General features: G+C 45.6%; 1 protein-coding gene across 1 annotated transcript; it reads left to right on the top strand.

Annotated features, from left to right (window-relative positions):
• The first annotated feature begins 1,983 nt into the window (after nucleotides 1-1,983).
• On the top strand, nucleotides 1,984-18,185 carry LOC140066249 (uncharacterized). Its single transcript, XM_072113819.1, has 5 exons — nucleotides 1,984-2,138; nucleotides 3,398-3,514; nucleotides 5,937-6,089; nucleotides 13,912-14,064; nucleotides 17,930-18,185. The coding sequence occupies exons 1-5, from the start codon at nucleotides 2,078-2,080 to the stop codon at nucleotides 18,061-18,063; spliced, it is 618 nt and encodes a 205-aa protein (XP_071969920.1). The 5' UTR covers nucleotides 1,984-2,077; the 3' UTR covers nucleotides 18,064-18,185.
• The last annotated feature ends 870 nt before the right edge of the window (nucleotides 18,186-19,055 follow it).

The following is a 19,055-nucleotide window of genomic DNA, read 5'->3' as shown; positions in this document are numbered from 1 at the left end:
GGTCAGTGTTATCTTTATAGAGGTCATTGTACAGGGAGGAGGAGGGGATAAGCTGTGACATCATCTATTGTCAGTAGTGATGTGATGATGGGTCAGGGTTATCTATATAGAGGTCATTGTACAGGAAGGGGGAGGAGGTAAGCTGTGACATCATCTATTGTCAGTAGTGATGTAATAATGGGTCAGTGTTATCCATATAGAGGTCATTGTACAGGGAGGGGGAGGAGATAAGCTGTGATATCATCTATTGTCATTAGTGATGTAATGATGGGTCAGTGTTATCTATATAGAGGTCATAGTACAGGGAGGGGGAGGGATAAGCTGTGACATCATCTATTGTCAGTAGTGATGTAATGATGGGTCAGTGTTATCTATATACAGGTCATTGTACAGGGAGGGGAGGAGATAAGCTGTGACATCATATATTGTCAGTAGTGATGTAATGATGGGTCAGTGTTATCTATATAGAGGTCATTGTACAGGGAGGAGGAGGAGATAAGCTGTGACATCATCTATTGTCAGTAGTGATGTAATGATGGGTCAGTGTTATCTATATAGAGGTCCTTGTACAGGGAGGAGGAGGGGATAAGCTGTGACATCATCTATTGTCAGTAGTGATGTAATGATGGGTCAGTGTTATCTATATAGAGGTCATTGTACAGGGAGGGGGAGGAGATAAGCTGTGACATCATCTATTGTCAGTAGTGATGTAATGATGGGTCAGTGTTATCTATATATAGATCATTGTACAGGGAGGGGGAGGAGATAAGCTGTGACATCATCTTTTGTCAGTAGTGATGTAATGATGGGTCAGTGTGATCGATATAGAGATAATTATACAGGGAGGGAGAGGAGATAAATGTGACATCATCTATTTTCAGTGGTGATGTAATGATGGATCAGTGTTATCTATATAGAGGTCACTATACAAGGAGGGGGAGGGATAAGCTGTGACATCATCTATTGTCAGTAGTGATGTAATGATGGGTCAGTGTTATCTATATAGAGGTCATTGTACATGGAGGGGGAGGAGATAAGCTGTGACATCATCTATTGTCAGTAGTGATGTAATGATGGGTCAGTGTTATCTATATAGAGGTCATTGTACATGGAGGGGGAGGAGATAAGCTGTGACATCATCTATTGTCAGTAGTGATGTAATGATGGGTCAGTGTTATCTATATAGAGGTCATTGTACAGGGAGGGGGAGGAGATAAGCTGTGACATCATCTATTGTCAGTAGTGATGTAATGATGGGTCAGTGTTATCTATATAGAGGTCCTTGTACAGGGAGGGGGAGTAGATAAGCTGTGACATCATCTATTGTCAGTAGTGATGTAATGATGGGTCAGTGTTATCTATATAGAGGTCATTGTACAGGGAGGAGGAGGAGTTAAGCTGTGACATCATCTATTGTCAGTAGTGATGTAATGATGGGTCAGTGTTATCTATATAGAGGTCATTATACAGGGAGGGTGGAGGAGATAAGCTGTGACATCATCTATTGTCACTGGTGATGTAACGATTCCTAGCTGTCCCAGTGATAGTTACATCTTCATGTTTTCATTTTCAAAACATCATCACAATCTTCTTATAAAAACTTTCTTATTAATACTTGGTTCATAAACTGATCATTTTCTGAAGATTTCTTCCCTTTAATAGATTTCTTACACTTGTCTGTATATGTCTTATTTTTCATGGACCCAGTATAGATGTGTACAGGATGTTCTGCCGGATTGTTTGTCTGGAAGCTTCTGCCAAGTTCTTAGACGTCTTCCAAATACAGAAGAACAATATAAGGTGAGGACTTCTCAGAAGTTGGGACCAGGAAGAAGATGTTGGCAGTCAATACAAAGTCCTCCAAGAAGAGCAGGTGCAACATCAATGGCTTCTCTGGTCTGTGTTGACGCATTTAATGAAAACTAATTAAAAAAATTTGGAATCGTTTTCAGGTTTGTCTTAGTAACCAGGAAGTTTTCATGAAGGTTGTGTCATCACATCTTGGTACAAAACGAGCAGACGTCTCCCATGCTCACAGATCCTGCAGGACAACGTCTCCAGAGACATCTCCGGCACCATGACGTCCTCCTACTCTGCCATCTCTCTGGTCTTTGTGACTTCCTTTGCAATTGCTTCGGGTAAGTACAAACTAAGATTACATCCACTACAATAGCCAAAGGTGCCAAACTTTGGTCCAACTTTAAAGGGGACTTTCCTGTGCAGCAATTTATTTCACAGGGTGGGGGGAAAAATCAGTTAGAACCAGGGGCAGATAAGGACCCCCATGGGCTCAGGGCTGAAATTATTTCCTCCATCTGGTAATAGTACCAGCTTCTTGGAGAAAGGAGGATGTGTCCCATCTGCTGCTTTCAATCTGTGGTTAAAGGACCTTTGGGGGACTTTTAAAGGTCCTGAAATGGCTCTTGTGTATAGGTTTATTGAAGGATTTCATGGGCGAAGGACCTTGTGAGTATAAAAATGGGTGGTTTGGGTGACCTAGAAGGTTTGGTCCCCTAGAAGGTGAGACCTGGGCTACTGTCCAAAAAGCCTATGTTATAAATGCACCACTGATGAGACCCCATTGAACAAGAGAACAAGGGTCATTTGCACCTATCAATGATTGGAGGGGCAGGTCAAGCATGTATGTGATCATATGGGTGGTCCTGGACTGCAGCAGACAGTGTGGCTCCAGCTTTGTCAGGATCATTGGATTTGTACCTTTTGAAGGACCTCAGTTTTACTAATGGTAGACGTGTCCTACCAAGAAGTTCCTGAGGAACTTTGCTCATCAGGATTTCTCTTATTATAACTCTATACACCATGATTGCAACAATATGAAGTTATAAAGATTATTAGGCTACATCACCTGAGCGCCTTGTGTTATAATGTATCCAATCCCATTGCCTGTACACAGTGCATAGAGTAGCTAAAGTCAGGGACCAGGGGGGACTTGTATTGTGTGGACAAGGCTCTCTGGTGACATAGCTCCAGACCGGTGACCTTGACCCAGACCAAGTAGCATCATTTCCATTACTCTGTATTCCTGCAATTGTTGTGTATAGAGTTATAATAAAAGGAGTCCTGAGGAGCTTAGTCCCTTAGGAACCTCTTAGAAGGACATGTCTACCGGCAGTAATACAGATGCCAGATGTCCTTTCAAGGATGCAAAATATATTTAAATTGGCAATTAACTCGACAAAAGTCATGGAAACAAAGTCAAGATAAAGTTTGGTGCATATGTCTTCTAAATCTTACTGTGAGCATTGCCTTTACCTGTGCCGTGTGCCTCTCTCTCCCCCCTCTCGCAGCAGTCTGAAAAAAACACACAGAAGAGAAACTGAAGCTGCAGATCCCTGCTCTCCTTTTATGATCTACTGTCATTTTTCTTCCATTGTAGCCGAGCCCAATACGTGCAACCGATGTTGGAACATTGGATCCACTGAATGTTGTAATGCAGCAGTCGTTCCATGTCCTACTGATAAATGCATGGCAATCTACGAATACTGTGTAGTGGGTATGTAACTTTACTTTTTAGACACATACTTACTTGTTGACCCTTGTTGACTCTTCTGTACATATCGCTGATCACAACCCACCTGTGTCCATTTACACAATGATTGACATTATGAAAAAGGAGCAGTAAGCGGTATTGCCACTCCCCCATTACACTAACAAGTCAATTTGCATAAATATACAGATGTTGTCTCCTCTCTACAAAACATGAAAGGTAGGTATGGAAGGCTTATCACATGCCATACACAAACTTAACCAGTTGACCTTATGTTTTATGAAGTGTTTCTGATAATCATAGATTAAAGCATTGGTCCGGGACCAATTAATATGATACAATATGATACAATACAATACAATATGATACAAAATAATACGATACAATGTGATACAATACAATACGATACAATGTGATACAATATGATACAATGTGATACAATATGATACGATACAATATGATACAATACAATATGATACAATGTGATACAATATGATACAATGTGATACAATACGATACAATATGATACAATACAATACGATACAATGTGATACAATACAATACGATACAATGTGATACAATATGATACAATGTGATACAATACGATATGATACAATGTGATACAGTACAATACACTACAATATGATATGATACAATACTATATGATAGGGTACCTTACTGCTTTGTTGATCCCCTGAGGGATATTTTTTGTACATAGTGTTCCGGCAGTTGTTACACACAGAGGCTTAATGTTACAGTTACATATATTCTGGTCTAGTTCTTTGTGCACTTATAAATGCACTTAAATGTAGGCACTGTTGACCCTGTCAATACCAATAGAGTAGTTGGAAAATAATGCAACTGTAAAAGAAGGAGTTGGGGTTAAGATTCATCATAGAGAATATCACTAGTGGTGTTTGTGCAGTGATGGGAGAATTTCGCTCTTGTCAAAGGTTTGGGTTTATGGGTGGGGCTGGTACAATGAGCAGAATGTTGCGTTCGCGAAGCTGGTGGTAGATGTGGTGCAATAAGGAAGGTATCAAGTGAGGGTCAGCAGATATCACTCCTTTCCTCACCTCAGGGCATGTACAGCTGCTCATTGTTGGGTGTTGGGTGGGTTAAGTATTTGGGCAATGTTCTGTAGAAGGGAAGGGGTGGGGGAGGTTTGGTTTGTAGTAAAATAAGGAGAATATCCCTGCTCCTGGGGGGTTGGAGGTTAGGAGCGATTAGATAAATGTCCTTTGGGGGTAAGATGGTGTAATAGGGAGAACATCCTAGTCCTTGAGGAGTTTAGGTACCATACGGAGAACTTTCCTATCCTGATGGCAGAGGGGATTAGGTACCATAGAGAGAAAGTCCTTAGGGGATGGGTGGGAAGGTATTTAAAGGAAGGTGGAACAAGGAAAATGTTCCTATCAGGAGCGAAGAGGTTTAGTTGCAAAAATCTGAATGTTCCAATCAGGAGGGTAGAGAGTTTAAGGTGCCATAAGGAGAATGTCCCTGGGTGATGGGTGGGAATGTATTTCAGGGGTTAAGGTGCCATAAGGAGAATGTCCCTGGGTGATGGGTGGGAATGTATTTCAGGGGTTAAGGTGCCATAAGGAGAATGTCCCTGGGTGATGGGTGGGAATGTATTTCAGGGGTTGAGGTGCCATAAGGAGAATGTCCCTGGGTGATGGGTGGGAATGTATTTCAGGGGTTAAGGTGCCATAAGGAGAATGTCCCTGGGTGATGGGTGGGAATGTATTTCAGGGGTTAAGGTGCCATAAGGAGAATGTCCCTGGGTGATGGGTGGGAATGTATTTCAGGGGTTGAGGTGCCATAAGGAGAATGTCCCTGGGTGATGGGTGGGAATGTATTTCAGGGGTTAAGGTGCCATAAGGAGAATGTCCCTGGGTGATGGGTGGGAATGTATTTCAGGGGTTGAGGTGCCATAAGGAGAATGTCCCTGGGTGATGGGTGGGAATGTATTTCAGGGGTTAAGGTGCCATAAGGAGAATGTCCCTGGGTGATGGGTGGGAATGTATTTTAGGGGTTAAGGTGCCATAAGGAGAATGTCCCTAGGTAATGGGTGGGTAATTATTTCAGGGGTTGAGATGGAATAAGGAGAATGTCCCTTTGTTATTGGGTGTAATGTAACATGGAGATGTGGAGTTACGGGGTTTAGCTCAGTAAGGCATCCGAAGACCCTTAGTAAAATGAGAAAAAAAAAAATTGCTGCTTCTATTTTGCTTCTCAGTCCCAAAGCATTTACTGTGCTGCAGGACTGAGGTTATGCCAACCCATGTGACTGCTGCACCCAATCACACACCTCCCAGCAGAGATTGGACCCCATGTAAACAGTGACCTGAATGTGCCCCATGGTGGCAGAGCATGTAATAGTTAACACTTCACCGGTTGTAAAGCTTTGCACTTGTCCTCCTTGTAGATGGTGAGATATATCAGACGATAAGTAAAAGATGTGGAGATGAAGCAAGTTGTGGCATCTGCTTCTCCGTTACAACCGAAAGAGGCATAACCGCGCGGGCGGCCACAGAGTGCGGGACAGGGGCAAACAGCAACGCCGATCTGACCTACAAAAGTAAGTACAAATGTATCCATGACTGCTGCAATGATGAAATATCCAGCAAGACAGGTCCTTAAAGGATATCTCTCATCAGCACTCCAAGTGGTTATGGGTGGTAATAACCTTTAGAACTATTAATGAAATACAAGATCCATATAGATACAGGTGATCAAGGGTTTTCTTATACTTCCCACATAACACGGATACATTCTTTCAAGTAAAATTCCTTTTTGTAACAAGAAAAGGAGATGAATGTTTGATTAAACCATTGAGACCCCCAGAGATTGTTAGAATGGGGGCTCTGTATGTCCCACTGGGCTGCTCCAAACATATTGGTCAAGTACCATCGAGCCGCCCTGGCCCAATCCCGGCCGGCCCAATGATTTTTATAGGTTGACCTTGACAGTTGATCCTGGAAAACCTGTTTGGTACTGGGTTGCTTAAGGGTCCCCAACCTGGCAATTACTTGGGGTGAGAAGAGTCCAACTTCTCCATGATCAGACATTTATCTACTTTCCACAAGATAAAGATAGGCAATAAATGTCTATAACCCCCATTTCTTTTACTTTACGCGTCAAGCATTGGTTTTGCATGCAAGCTCCACAGATTTTCCATTTTCTGTTGACTTTTTGCAATAGGAGTGGTCTTCTTGCGGGGTCAGTTTGTCTTCGACTATTGAGTGTCCATTAAATGTATTGAATAACTTTCCTTAAGTCTCTGTGTGGGAGGTTGGACACAAAACGAGCTTCCTGGACCTCCTTCTGCCTCCTCCGGTACCACATCTTGCACAGCCACTTCACCTGAAGCCTGGAGCCTGGTACCATACGTCCCAAACTGCCAAAAGCGGGACATGAGTGCATAGCTCCCAACCGTCCCGATTTTGCCGGGACTTTCCCGCTTTTCGTACCCCTGCCCCGCGTCACGGGCAGCTATGATATTGTCACGAATTTTCCCCCCAGGTCCCGCTTTGTCCCGGCGCTGTGTCCGCATAGTAAATACTTTGAAAGTCTGAACTCACAGTACAGAATGGCTTCTACAGACATCTGGAGGGAATCCTTTTCAGAGAAGTGTCGGGCTTAGCGGAGAGCAGGGACCACGTCATCAGCTTCAGATCTGTCCATATATGGTCACTGCATCTCCTAGGGTTCCCCAGAGCAGACATCGGGCAGGGAATCCTTTTCAGAGAAGTGTCGGCTCAGCCGGAGAGCAGGGACCACGTCATCAGCTCAGATCTCTATCTGTCCATATATGGTCACTGCATCTCCTAGGGTTCCCCAGAGCAGACATCGGGCAGGGAATCCTTTTCAGAGAAGTGTCGGCTCAGCCGGAGAGCAGGGACCACGTCATCAGCTCAGATCTCTATCTGTCCATATATGGTCACTGCATCTCCTAGGGTTCCCCAGAGCAGACATCGGGCAGGGAATCCTTTTCAGAGAAGTGTCGGGTTAGCGGAGAGCAGGGACCACGTCATCAGCTCAGATCTCTATCTGTCCATATATGGTCTCCAGGTCTTCCCCAGACACAAGCTCTTTATATAATTAAATTAAATAAAGTTTTGGCCAGGCTGAGATTCGAACCTGGGACCCTGTGCACTGCAGACAGGAGCTTAACTAACTGAGCTATAAGCCCAGTGATACAGAGCTGGGGATTTCTGGTAAGTAAGACATGTTATCAGCCATTTACACTGTGACACAGACTAATGCACTGATATATAGAGAGGGATCTTCTCAGAGATTATTATTGTAATTATTCAGACTATTATTATTATTATTATTATAAATTTTATTATTATGGAGATGATTATTAATAATGGTAAAAATAATAATAATCATCTCAATAATAATAATAATAATAATAATAATAGTCTCAATAATTACAATAATCTGAGAAGATCCCTCCCTATATACCAAGGCAGTATATAGTTCTTAGTTACCAAAATTCTCCACTTGTTAATTACTGAGGTTATAGCTCAGTGGGTTGAGGCGCTGTGTTATTATTGTACATGGACACTGCAGGTTCTGGGTTCAAATCCCAATGAGGATCATTTTTTTTTTTTTTTAAATTATGATTTTTATTATTTTTAATATGGTTAAAATTTGGGGCGTGGCCAGGGAGTGATTGGGGGTGTGGCTTAGGGGGATCGCCGCGGCACGCTACGCGTGCCGCCATTTTGTCCCTCTTTCCTTTTCCCAAATGTTGGGAGGTATGTGAGTGGCTAATTGTACCCCACACATTTTGTCCTGCCCCTTTCCCACCACCTTGTATTTCTAATCAGTATAGTGCCCCCTTCCTGTGGCTCTAAAGTGTGTCATGTCTCCCTCAAATTGTGGCCCCTATCCTTCCTTTCACATAATGTCATCTATCCTCCCCTTCACATTGTTGCCCCCTCCTCCCCCCTCCATATTTAAGCCCCCCCCCCACACACACATATTGTGGTCCCCCTATCCTCACCCTCTCACATTGTGGCCCCTATCCTCACCCTCTCACATTGTGGCCCCTCTCTTCTCACTCATATTGTGATCCTCCTTCTCACATCATTGGCCCTCTCCTCCTCCACTCACATTGTGGCCCCTATCCTCATCCCCTCACATTGTGGACCCTCTCTTCTCACTCACATTCTGACCCTCTTTCTCCTTCTCACATCATTGGCCCTCTCCTCCTCCACTCACATTGTGGCCCCTATCCTCATCCTCTAACATTGTGGCCCCTCTCTTCTCACTCACATTGTGAACCTCCTACTCCTCCTCATATCATTGGCCCTCTCCTCCTCCACTCACATTGTGGCCCCTATCCTCATCCTCTCACATTGTGGCCCCTCTCTTCTCTGTCACATTGTGACCCTCCTACTCCTCCTTACATCATTGCCCTCTCCTCCTCCACTCACATTGTGGCCCCTATACTCATCCCCCTCACATTGTGGCCCCTCTCTTCTCTCTCACATTGTGACCCTCCTACTCCTCCTCACATCATTGGCCCTCTCCTCCTCCACTCACATTGTGGCCCCTATCCTCATCCTCTCACATTGTGGCCCCTCTCTTCTCTGTCACATTGTGACCCTCCTACTCCTCCTTACATCATTGGCCCTCTCCTCCTCCACTCACATTGTGGCCCCTATACTCATCCCCCTCACATTGTGGCCCCTCTCTTCTCTGTCACATTGTGACCCTCCTTCTCCTCCTCACATCATTAGCCCTCTCCTCCCCCACTCACATTGTGGCCCCTATCCTCATCCCCCTCACATTGTGGCCCCTCTCTTCTCTCTCACATTGTGACCCTCCTACTCTTCCTCACATCATCGGCCCTCTCCTCCTCCACTCACATTGTGGCCCCTATCCTCATCCCCTCACATTGTGGCCCCTCTCTTCTTACTCACAGTGTCACCCTCCTACTCCTCCTTACATCATTGGCCCTCTCCTCCTCCACTCACATTGTGCTCCCTATCCTCATCCCCGTCACATTGTGGTCCCTATCTACTCACTAAATTTGTGACCCTCCTACTCCTCCTTACATCATTGGCCCTCTCCTCCTCCACTCACATTGTAGCCCCTATCCTCACCCCCTCACATTGTGGCCCCTCTCTTCTTACTCACATTGTCACCCTCCTACTCCTCCTTACATCATTGGCCCTCTCCTCCTCCACTCACATTGTGGCCCCTATCCTCATCCCCTCACATTGTGGCCCCACTCTTCTTACTCACATTGTCACCCTCCTACTCCTCCTTACATCATTGGCCCTCTCCTCCTCCACTCACATTGTGGCCCCTATCCTCATCCCCTCACATTGTGGCCCCTATCCTCATCCCCTCACATTGTGGCCCCTATCTCCTCACTAAATTTGTGACCCTCCTACTCCTCCTCACATCATTGGCCCTCTCCTCCTCCACTCACATTGTGGCCCCTATCCTCACCCCCTCACATTGTGGCCCCTCTCTTCTTACTCATATTGTCACCCTCCTGCTCCTCCTTACATCATTGGCCCTCTCCTCCTCCACTCACATTGTGGCCCCAATCCTCATCCCCCTCACATTGTGGCCCCTCTCTTCTCTCTCACATTGTGACCCTCCTACTCCTCCTCACATCATTGGCCCTCTCCTCCTCCACTCACATTGTGGCCCCTATCCTCATCCCCTCACATTGTGGCCCCTCTCTTCTCTGTCACATTGTGACCCTCCTACTCCTCCTCACATCATTGGCCCTCTCCTCCTCCACTCACATTGTGGCCCCTATCCTCATCCCCTCACATTGTGGCCCCTCTCTTCTCTGTCACATTGTGACCCTCCTACTCCTCCTCACATCATTGGCCCTCTCCTCCTCCACTCACATTGTGGCCCCAATCCTCATCCCCCTCACATTGTGGCCCCTCTCTTCTCTCTCACATTGTGACCCTCCTACTCCTCCTCACATCATTGGCCCTCTCCTCCTCCACTCACATTGTGGCCCCTATACTCATCCCCCTCACCTTGTGGCTTTTCCCTTCATTCTCTCATCTTGAGAATCTCCCAACACCTGGGAAAGTAAGACAAAGCCAGAGTATAAGCCCCCCCCCCCCCGGCCATAAATAATACCTGGCGGCCGGTTACAGTCTGGCCCAGGCCACACACCCAGGCCAGTGTATGGTCTGGGCTGGGGGTATACTGTGTCTTAGCTCACTTTATACCCCAGGGTATAGTTTGGGCTGGGGTTTATACCCCAGGGTAAAGTCTGGGGTGAGAGTATACTCTGGCTCAGGCCACTTTATACCCTGGGGTATAGTTTGGGCTGGGGTTATAGTTTGGCCTTGGCCACTTTATACCACGGGATATAGTCTGGGCTGGAGGAAACTCTGGTCTAGGCCACTATATACCCTGGGGTATAGTCTGTCCTGGAGGTACATTCTGGCCTAAACCACTTTATACCCCTGTGTATAGTCTGGGCTAGGGGTACACTCTGGCCTGTTATGGGAGTGTCCTGCTGGATCCTGGGTGGTTGGGGTATAAGCTTAGGGGTTAATGAGGGGCTTTGAACATTCCTGCATGTATGCTTGAACTAGTAACAATGTGAGAGGACACAGGACTGGATGTTGGGAAATACCTGCTATTGTGTTCACTGTAAATTTTTAAATTTTACATTTTGCAATCATCTTAGCGCTTTCTAACTTGCATTGGTATACGTCATATACTTGCTTGAAAATAGCTACATTTTTTCCCTGCAGGTCCTCTTCTTACTTCAGGTGTAACGGCTCCGTCTTTGGGTCTTCTGGCTCCTCTTTGGGTCCTCCGGCAGGGGCTACAAGCTATATACTGGGGGGCAGGGGCTACAGGCTATATACTGGGGGGCAGGGGCTACAGGCTATATACTGGGGGGCAGGGGCTACAGGCTATGTACTGGGGGGCAGGGGCTGGCTGGTTAACATACTGGGGCAGGGGCTGCAGGCTATATACTGGGGGGCAGGGGCTGCAGGCTATATACTGGGAGCAGAGGCTGCAGGCTATGTACTGGAGGAAAGGGCTTCAAGCTTATACTGGGGCAGGGGCTGCAGGTTATATACTGGGGTAGGGGCTGCAGGCTATGTACTGGAGGAAAGGGCTTCAAGCTTATACTGGGGCAGGGGCTGCAGGTTATATACTGGGGTAGGGGCTGCAGGCTATATACAGGGGGGCAGGGGCTGCAGGCTGTTTAGTGGGGAGCAGGGTCTGGCTATTTTATATGGGAGCAGGGGCTGGCTGGCTATATACTAAGAGCAGGGGGCTGGCTATATACTGGGGGCATGGGGGCTGGCTGTATACTGGGGGCACAGGGGCTGGCTGTATACTGGGGGAGCAGGGGGCTGGCTGTATACTGGGGGGTCAGGGGGCTGGCTATATACTGGGGGGCAGGGGCTGGCTGTATACTGGGGCGCAGGGGCTGGCTGTATACTGGGGGGGGGGGCATGGGCTGGCTAAGTACATACTGGGGGGCAGACGCTGGCTAGCTATATACCGGTTGGAGGCTATGACAAATGCATTTCCCATCCTAGGCTTATACTCGAGTCAATAGGTTTTCCCAGTTTTTGTGTTAAAATTAGGTATTGCACATTGCAAAGCTAACAATTTAAAAACCCATATTTGGAGGAAACAAGGAAAAAAATATAGAGCCCACCTCTACGCATTGTGGGAAGGATGCTTGCTCAGAGCTAACACTAGGAACACATATGTAGCGTTTAATAAGTTGGCATATCACCAACCAAAAATATGAACAAAGTGAGGAAATATAAACTGGATGGTAAATATATAGATACATACATAGATAGAGATGGAAAAATAAAATGTAATACATTGAATTTAACACATAGAATATCTAAAAATACCTGTTCATAAAATACCCAAACATATAAACAGATGGAGATGTGTCTATATGTGAAAACAATGATAAAATAACTCCAAGTAAAACATATTAATTGTTAGTTAGGTCCATATACAGTCCTTATATACAGCTTAGTCTTTATATTTGGTTATACAGTCCCCAGATGATATAGAGAGACGTATAGTCAATGCTCACAACTGGAGCCTGTATAATAGGGATCCACCGATTACTTACAAACCCAGACGTAAAGTCCACGAGAGACACATGTAGCACCCGGAGAAGTAATGAAAAGGCAGCTGATTCCTTAGCTGTGCGCATGCGTAGTGCGGTCTACAAGCCAACATCAGATCCCAGCGAGATACGGCTTAGCCGTGGCTGATGGTAGAAGTTACTACACGGCCTATAGTCAGGCTGGTATCTTCACTAGAGGCTTCTTACAAAGGTCAGCAGCCTCTTATGATAGCATTCAACTGTTAGTATCGTTAAGGCTCATTAGATCACCGAAATCTTAGAATGTTCGGCACTTTGTCTTGTGATGAGTACAAAAAATTTTTGCAAGACGCGTTTTGGAAGATATTTTCAAAGATTTCCTAAACGTGTCTAGTAACTTTTACCATCAGCCGCGGCTAAGCCATATCTCGCTGGGACCTGAGGTTGGCTTGTAGACCGCACTACGCATGCGCACAGCTAAGGAATCAGCCGCCTTTTCATTACTGCTCCGGGTGCTACACGCGTTTCTCATGGACATTACAACCTTAACCATCAGCCGCGGCTAAGCCATATCTCGCTGGGACCTGAGGTTGGCTTGTAGACCGCACTACGCATGCGCACAGCTAAGGAATCAGCCGCCTTTTCATTACTGCTCCGGGTGCTACACACGTTTCTCATGGACATTACAACTTTTACGTCTGGGGTTGTAAGTAATCGGTGGATCCCTATCATACAGGCTCCAGTTGTCAGTATTGACCATACGTCTCTCTTGATAACCATTGCAGTACCAGTTTATATTTTCTCTCTCTGGACATAATTTAGTTTTTTTTTATGAGTGGATCTTTATGGTGGATTATAAGGATATTCAGGTGATTTGACTCCTCCCTCTTCTTGTGTAATATACTGATGTATGCTAAATGTGCTCAGGTCGGGCAACTAATAGCCTTTTTTGGAAAAAAACAGATGGATAGAAGATATCCATCTGGGGTGCTCTCCTTTGGTGTCATATTGAAACTTCTGGCCAGGTCAGAAGTGACAGTGGTCACATGACCACTGTGGCCAATCAGAAGCCACAGCCACCACTGCAAGAAGAACTCTCACTCTCTTCTGCTGTGCCCAATGTGACCACTGACGCCAACAATTTTGGCAAGGGATGTCAAGAGGCCACCAGAGAACCTCATGGCAAACTGAGGACTGACAATGGATGCGAGATAAATGTGAGGTGACACCAGATTCTAAATGGGATTTGAGATCTGTTGAAATTATTATGTAAAGTAAAATATATCAATGTTTATATTTTTTACAGTGCCCTGCGGTGATTTGGGACCACCTAATGGTTTATCGTGTCCAGCATGTTATGATAACAACAGCATGGATGGCTGCACCCCCGATGGGACGGTCCAGTGTAGAGCCGGCGAGACTGAGTGTGTGAAATTTCGCGGACTGGTTCAGTTCGCTGGTAAGTGACCCATAGAAAACATAATACTGATAGTGAGACGAGGGGGCGGTCTGAGGTTACAATCCATAATGCCTTCTTCTTGTCATACAAAAACCAAGTGAAACAACACCACGGTCCATATCTTTTATATTTCCATTTTATATGGTTCTCTACACAGGCTGTTTTTTTAGGGAGAGTTTCATTTTTTCAGCATTTGTGCTGAAATTTTATTTAGTGGCTTCATTATTGTTCTACATGGGCAATAGGGAATCAGAAATAGAGAATTGTCCACACTATCTGAATAGCCGATAAGGCACCCATCATACATATAGCAAATCAATGCTACTATTAAGCCATTGGGCTGCTTCTGTCCGACCAGTTGGTGCCCCCTACAAGCTGGTTAGAAGTAGCTCTAGAGAAATTATATTTATGCTCCTTCCGGGGTTGGGAGATGTCATGAGCAGACCTGAACTGCAATGTTTGGGTCTGTCACTAATATTGCCTTCCAGAAACTTGAACCTGGACTTAAGCCAGATGTTTAGTTTTGCCCAACCGGTAAAGCCGGTTCATAAGCTGCTCAGCAGCCCATCATCCAGCTTTTCATGCCCTTTGCTAACACCTGCAATCGGTGTTGTTCAAATTATCAGCCATTACAACATCTGGTAGCAGAGACTTCTACTCTCACTGCTCACACAGGAAATAATCCCTGTCTAAGGCAATTGTAGAACCACCTCTCCACTAGTTGTGGTGGATGCCCCCTGTCTAAAGTGATGGTAGGACCTCCTCTCCTCTAGGTGTAGAGGATGCCCCCTGTCTATGGTGATGGTAGAACCTCCTCTCCGCTAGGTATAGAGGATGCCCCCTGTCTACGGTGATGGTAGAACCTCCTCTCCTCTAGGTGTAGAAGATGCCCCCTGTCTATGGTGATGGTAGAACCTCCTCTCCTCTAGGTGTAGAGGATGCCCCTGTCTATGGTGATGGTAGAACCTTCTCTCCTCTAGGTGTAGAGGATGCCCCCTGTCTATGGTGATGGTAGAACCCCCTCTCCTCTAGGTGTAGATAATATTCCTGTCTATGGTGATGGTAGAACCTCCTCTCCTCTAGGTGTAGAGGATGTCCCCTGTCTATGGTGATGGTAGAACCTCCTCTCCTCTAGGTGTAGAGGATGCCCCCTGTCTAAAGTGATGGTAGGACCTCCTCTCCTCTAGGTGTAGAGGATGTCCCCTGTCTATGGTGATGGTAGAATCCCCTCTCCTCTAGGTGTAGAGGATGCCCCCTGTCTATGGTGATGGTAGAACCTCCTCTCCGCTAGGTATAGAGGATGCCCCCTGTCTATGGTGATGGTAGAACCTCCTCTCCTCTAGGTGTAGAAGATGCCCCCTGTCTATGGTGATGGTAGAACCTCCTCTCCTCTAGGTGTAGAGGATGCCCCCTGTCTATGGTGATGGTAGAACCTCCTCTCTTCTAGGTGTAGAGGATGTCCCTTGTCTATGGTGATGGTAGAACCTCCTCTCCTCTAGGTGTAGAGGATGCCCCTGTCTATGGTGATGGTAGAACCTTCTCTCCTCTAGGTGTAGAGGATGCCCCCTGTCTATGGTGATGGTAGAACCCCCTCTCCTCTAGGTGTAGATAATATTCCTGTCTATGGTGATGGTAGAACCTCCTCTCCTCTAGGTGTAGAGGATGTCCCTGTCTATGGTGATGGTAGAACCTCCTCTCCTCTAGGTATAGAGGATGCCCCTTGTCTATGGTGATGGTAGAACCTCCTCTCGTCTAGGTGTAGAGGATGCCTTCTGTCTATGGTGATGGTAGAACCTTCTCTCCTCTAGTTGTAGAGGATGCCCCCTGTCTATGGTGATGGTAGATCCTCCTCTCCTCTAGGTGTAGAGGATGCCCCCTGTCTATGGTGATGGTAGAACCTCCTCTCCTCTAGGTGTAGAGGATGTCCCCTGTCTATGGTGATGGTAGATCCTCCTCTCCTCTAGGTGTAGAGGATGTCCCCTGTCTATGGTGATGGTAGAACCTCCTCTCCTCTAGGTGTAGAGGATGTCCCCTGTCTATGGTGATGGTAGATCCTCCTCTCCTCTAGGTGTAGAGGATGTCCCCTGTCTATGGTGATGGTAGAACCTCCTCTCCTCTAGGTGTAGAGGATGTCCCCTGTCTATGGTGATGGTAGAACCTCCTCTCCTCTAGGTGTAGAGAATGCCTCTTGTCTATGGTGATGGTAGAACCTCCTCTCCTCTAGGTGTAGAGGATGTCCCCTGCCTATGGTGATTGTAGAACCTCCTCTCCTCTAGGTGTAGGGGATGCCCCCTGTCTATAGTGATGGTGGAACCTCCTCTCCTCTAGTTGTAGAGGATGCCACCTCATCTTCGCTAGATGTTGATAGCAGACATGGTGATATGGTGATAGCAGAACCTCCTCTCCTCCATGTGCAGATGAGGTCTCCAGTCTATAGTTATGATTAGAGATGAGCGAGCACTAAAATGCTCGGGAGCTCGTTATTCGAGACAAACTTTTCCCGATGCTCGAGTGCTTGTCTCGAATAACGAGCCCCATTGAAGTCAATGGGAGACCCGAGCATTTTTTTGCTAAAACAGAACAGTAAAAGAACAGTGCTTAATTACATATTCCAGATGTTTCCAGGTGTTTTGCTTGTTAGAACACATTGAAATAACACTATTCTTCACTTTGCAGGTGTGCGCGCTATCTCTGAACCTATCGGAAGACACGCGCGCACACCTGCAATGTGAAGAATAGAATTAAAACATTAAAAACAGTGAACACAGGAGCATGTAAGTGCAGAACACATTGAAATAACAATATTCTTCACATTCCAGATGTTTCGAACATCTCCGAACCTAGCGGGAGACACGCGCACACCTGGAAAGGAAAACATCTGGAAACATCTGGAATATTTTATTAAACAATAAAAACACTGTTTAATTAAATGCTCGATGTCGAGCAGGGGAAATACTCGTCCGAGTAACGAGCCGGTCCGAGTATGCTAATACTCCACCGAGCAGTATACTCGCTTATCTCTAGTTATGATAGAACTGTCTCTTCTCTAGGTGTATATGTTGCTATGTTATAATTTTTGTATAGTGAGATACACCAGGATAGCATAACCCTCAAACCCCATCACCAAAGTTAAACCTACAGGTCTGTAGTTTCCAGGATTGTTTTTTGGCACGGCCCCAGTAGATGTCTCAGTGCACTTAGAAACTTAGAGAATCTACAATCCTGGAAGATAAATTTATATTTTATCTACCAACATAAACAATAGTATAATATATATTAAAATCTCTATTGACAATACATACCAATACCTGCTGTCTGCCGAGAGCACAGCAGTGTGACTACACACCTACAAGGCACCTGGAGAAGCTACTATCCTGGAATATAAATCCATGTATCACAGTCCTGCTGCTAATAACAACATACACAAAGGTCTGATCACACATATCTCCAGGGACAATACATAACACTGGCTGCACAGAGCACAGAGCACAGCAGTGCAAGGACACATACCCAGTGCATAGGACTTATCTCCAGTCCTGGAATATAAACCCATACATCACAGTCTGGTGGCTACTTAGAAAGTTAGGATTACAGTACAAAACTCTGAAGGAACAATGCATAGCACTGGCTACAGAGAGCACAGAGTACAGCAGTGTGAGGGCATTCCCACAGTGCACCTGGAGGAGCCTCATTCCTGACATATGAATCCATATCACAGTCCTGCTGCTACTAATATCCTGATTACACATCTATCCAGGGAAAATACCCAACTATAGTCAGAGATGCTGATAAATTCTTTTAAGTGTAATGTTTTTTTAGAACTGTCATTAGATCTTCTAATAAGTTTATTTTCACAATTTTACAGATGCGAGCACAAAGAAGATATCACTACAAGGCTGCATTACAGGAGGCGGATGTAATTATGGATTTGCTGCTCTTCCAGGGGCCAGACCATTAGACCAACGTGAGCTTTCCTGTTCTCCTGCAACTGCAAGCTGAAGGAGGATCTCAGGAGGAGCTGCAGGGGGCGCTCACCCCCCGGGGCCTGTGTCCTGAAAATGTAACAGGAAATTCTTCCTAAAATCTGCAGCTCTATTATAAAATAAAAAGCAATCACAATGCACTCGTTCCAGTTTTCTTACATCGACTCGTGCACATGCTAAAGAGTTTTTATCCTTTTTGGATGATTATTAGTTTGGGACACAAGGCAGTCAGCGCAGGCTTTAGCTGCAGTGCCTCCGCAGGAGAGATGAAGTATTACACACATTAATGAAGGGGCGGGTCCTCTAGAGTAGTCTCCCAAACTGTTGGTGGTGTCATGTACAGACCCCCATGGGGGGGACTCATGTTCTTTAAAAATGTTTTCATATTATTTTCATTTTGTGTTCGGCTTATTTGTGAAGTACTTGCTGTACCGACCCTTCACCCCAGAAACAGTCAAAGTGATTGCCCTTGTTCAGACTGTATAGTGTGTGTCTATGCAGGATGAATGAGGGTTAGAGCCTCCTCTGCTCTGAATATTGTGACCCTACTGTTACCTTCCTGTTCTTTCTCTCTATAGTTCTTCCTCTCTACTAACACCTCGCCTTTTTTCACCTTATCCTTCTTCTCCCATCTTTCCTTATCTTGCCAAAAGTGATAGAAAGACATGAGAACAGGAAGACATGGTGGAAGATTTATCTTAGTCTGATGCACGTTTTTTGGTTGTATTATAATGAATTTTGGGTGCATTTGGGTATTTTAGATGCCTTGGCCCTAAAAAGGCCCAAATAATTGATCAAGAACAGTGCAGTCCCACTGCGGGGCCAAGATCCCACTATAACATCACAGAGTGCACTCTTTCTACACTGACATCAGATAATTCCATAGATTACGACAGAACCTGTTCTGTTAAACGCGGATACATGTAGAAACCCCCCAAAAAGAGTGCAGAGGGTGTCTGCAGTAAATCTGCATTGACGACACTGATCATTTTGACCTTCTTTTCATCC

The sequence above is a fragment of the Engystomops pustulosus genome, chromosome 6 (assembly GCF_040894005.1).
Source record: "Engystomops pustulosus chromosome 6, aEngPut4.maternal, whole genome shotgun sequence".
NCBI classification, from domain to species: Eukaryota; Metazoa; Chordata; class Amphibia; order Anura; family Leptodactylidae; genus Engystomops; species Engystomops pustulosus.
This window is presented reverse-complemented; position numbering and strand designations above follow the sequence as displayed.

Coding starts and splice junctions, on each gene's coding strand:
- LOC140066249 (XM_072113819.1), top strand. CDS start 2,078: ATGACGTCCTCCTACTCTGCCATCTCTCTGGTCTTTGTGACTTCCTTT. Junction 2,139..3,397: donor TTCCTTTGCAATTGCTTCGG/GTAAGTACAAAC, acceptor CTTCCATTGTAG/CCGAGCCCAATACGTGCAAC. Junction 14,065..17,929: donor CGGACTGGTTCAGTTCGCTG/GTAAGTGACCCA, acceptor ACAATTTTACAG/ATGCGAGCACAAAGAAGATA.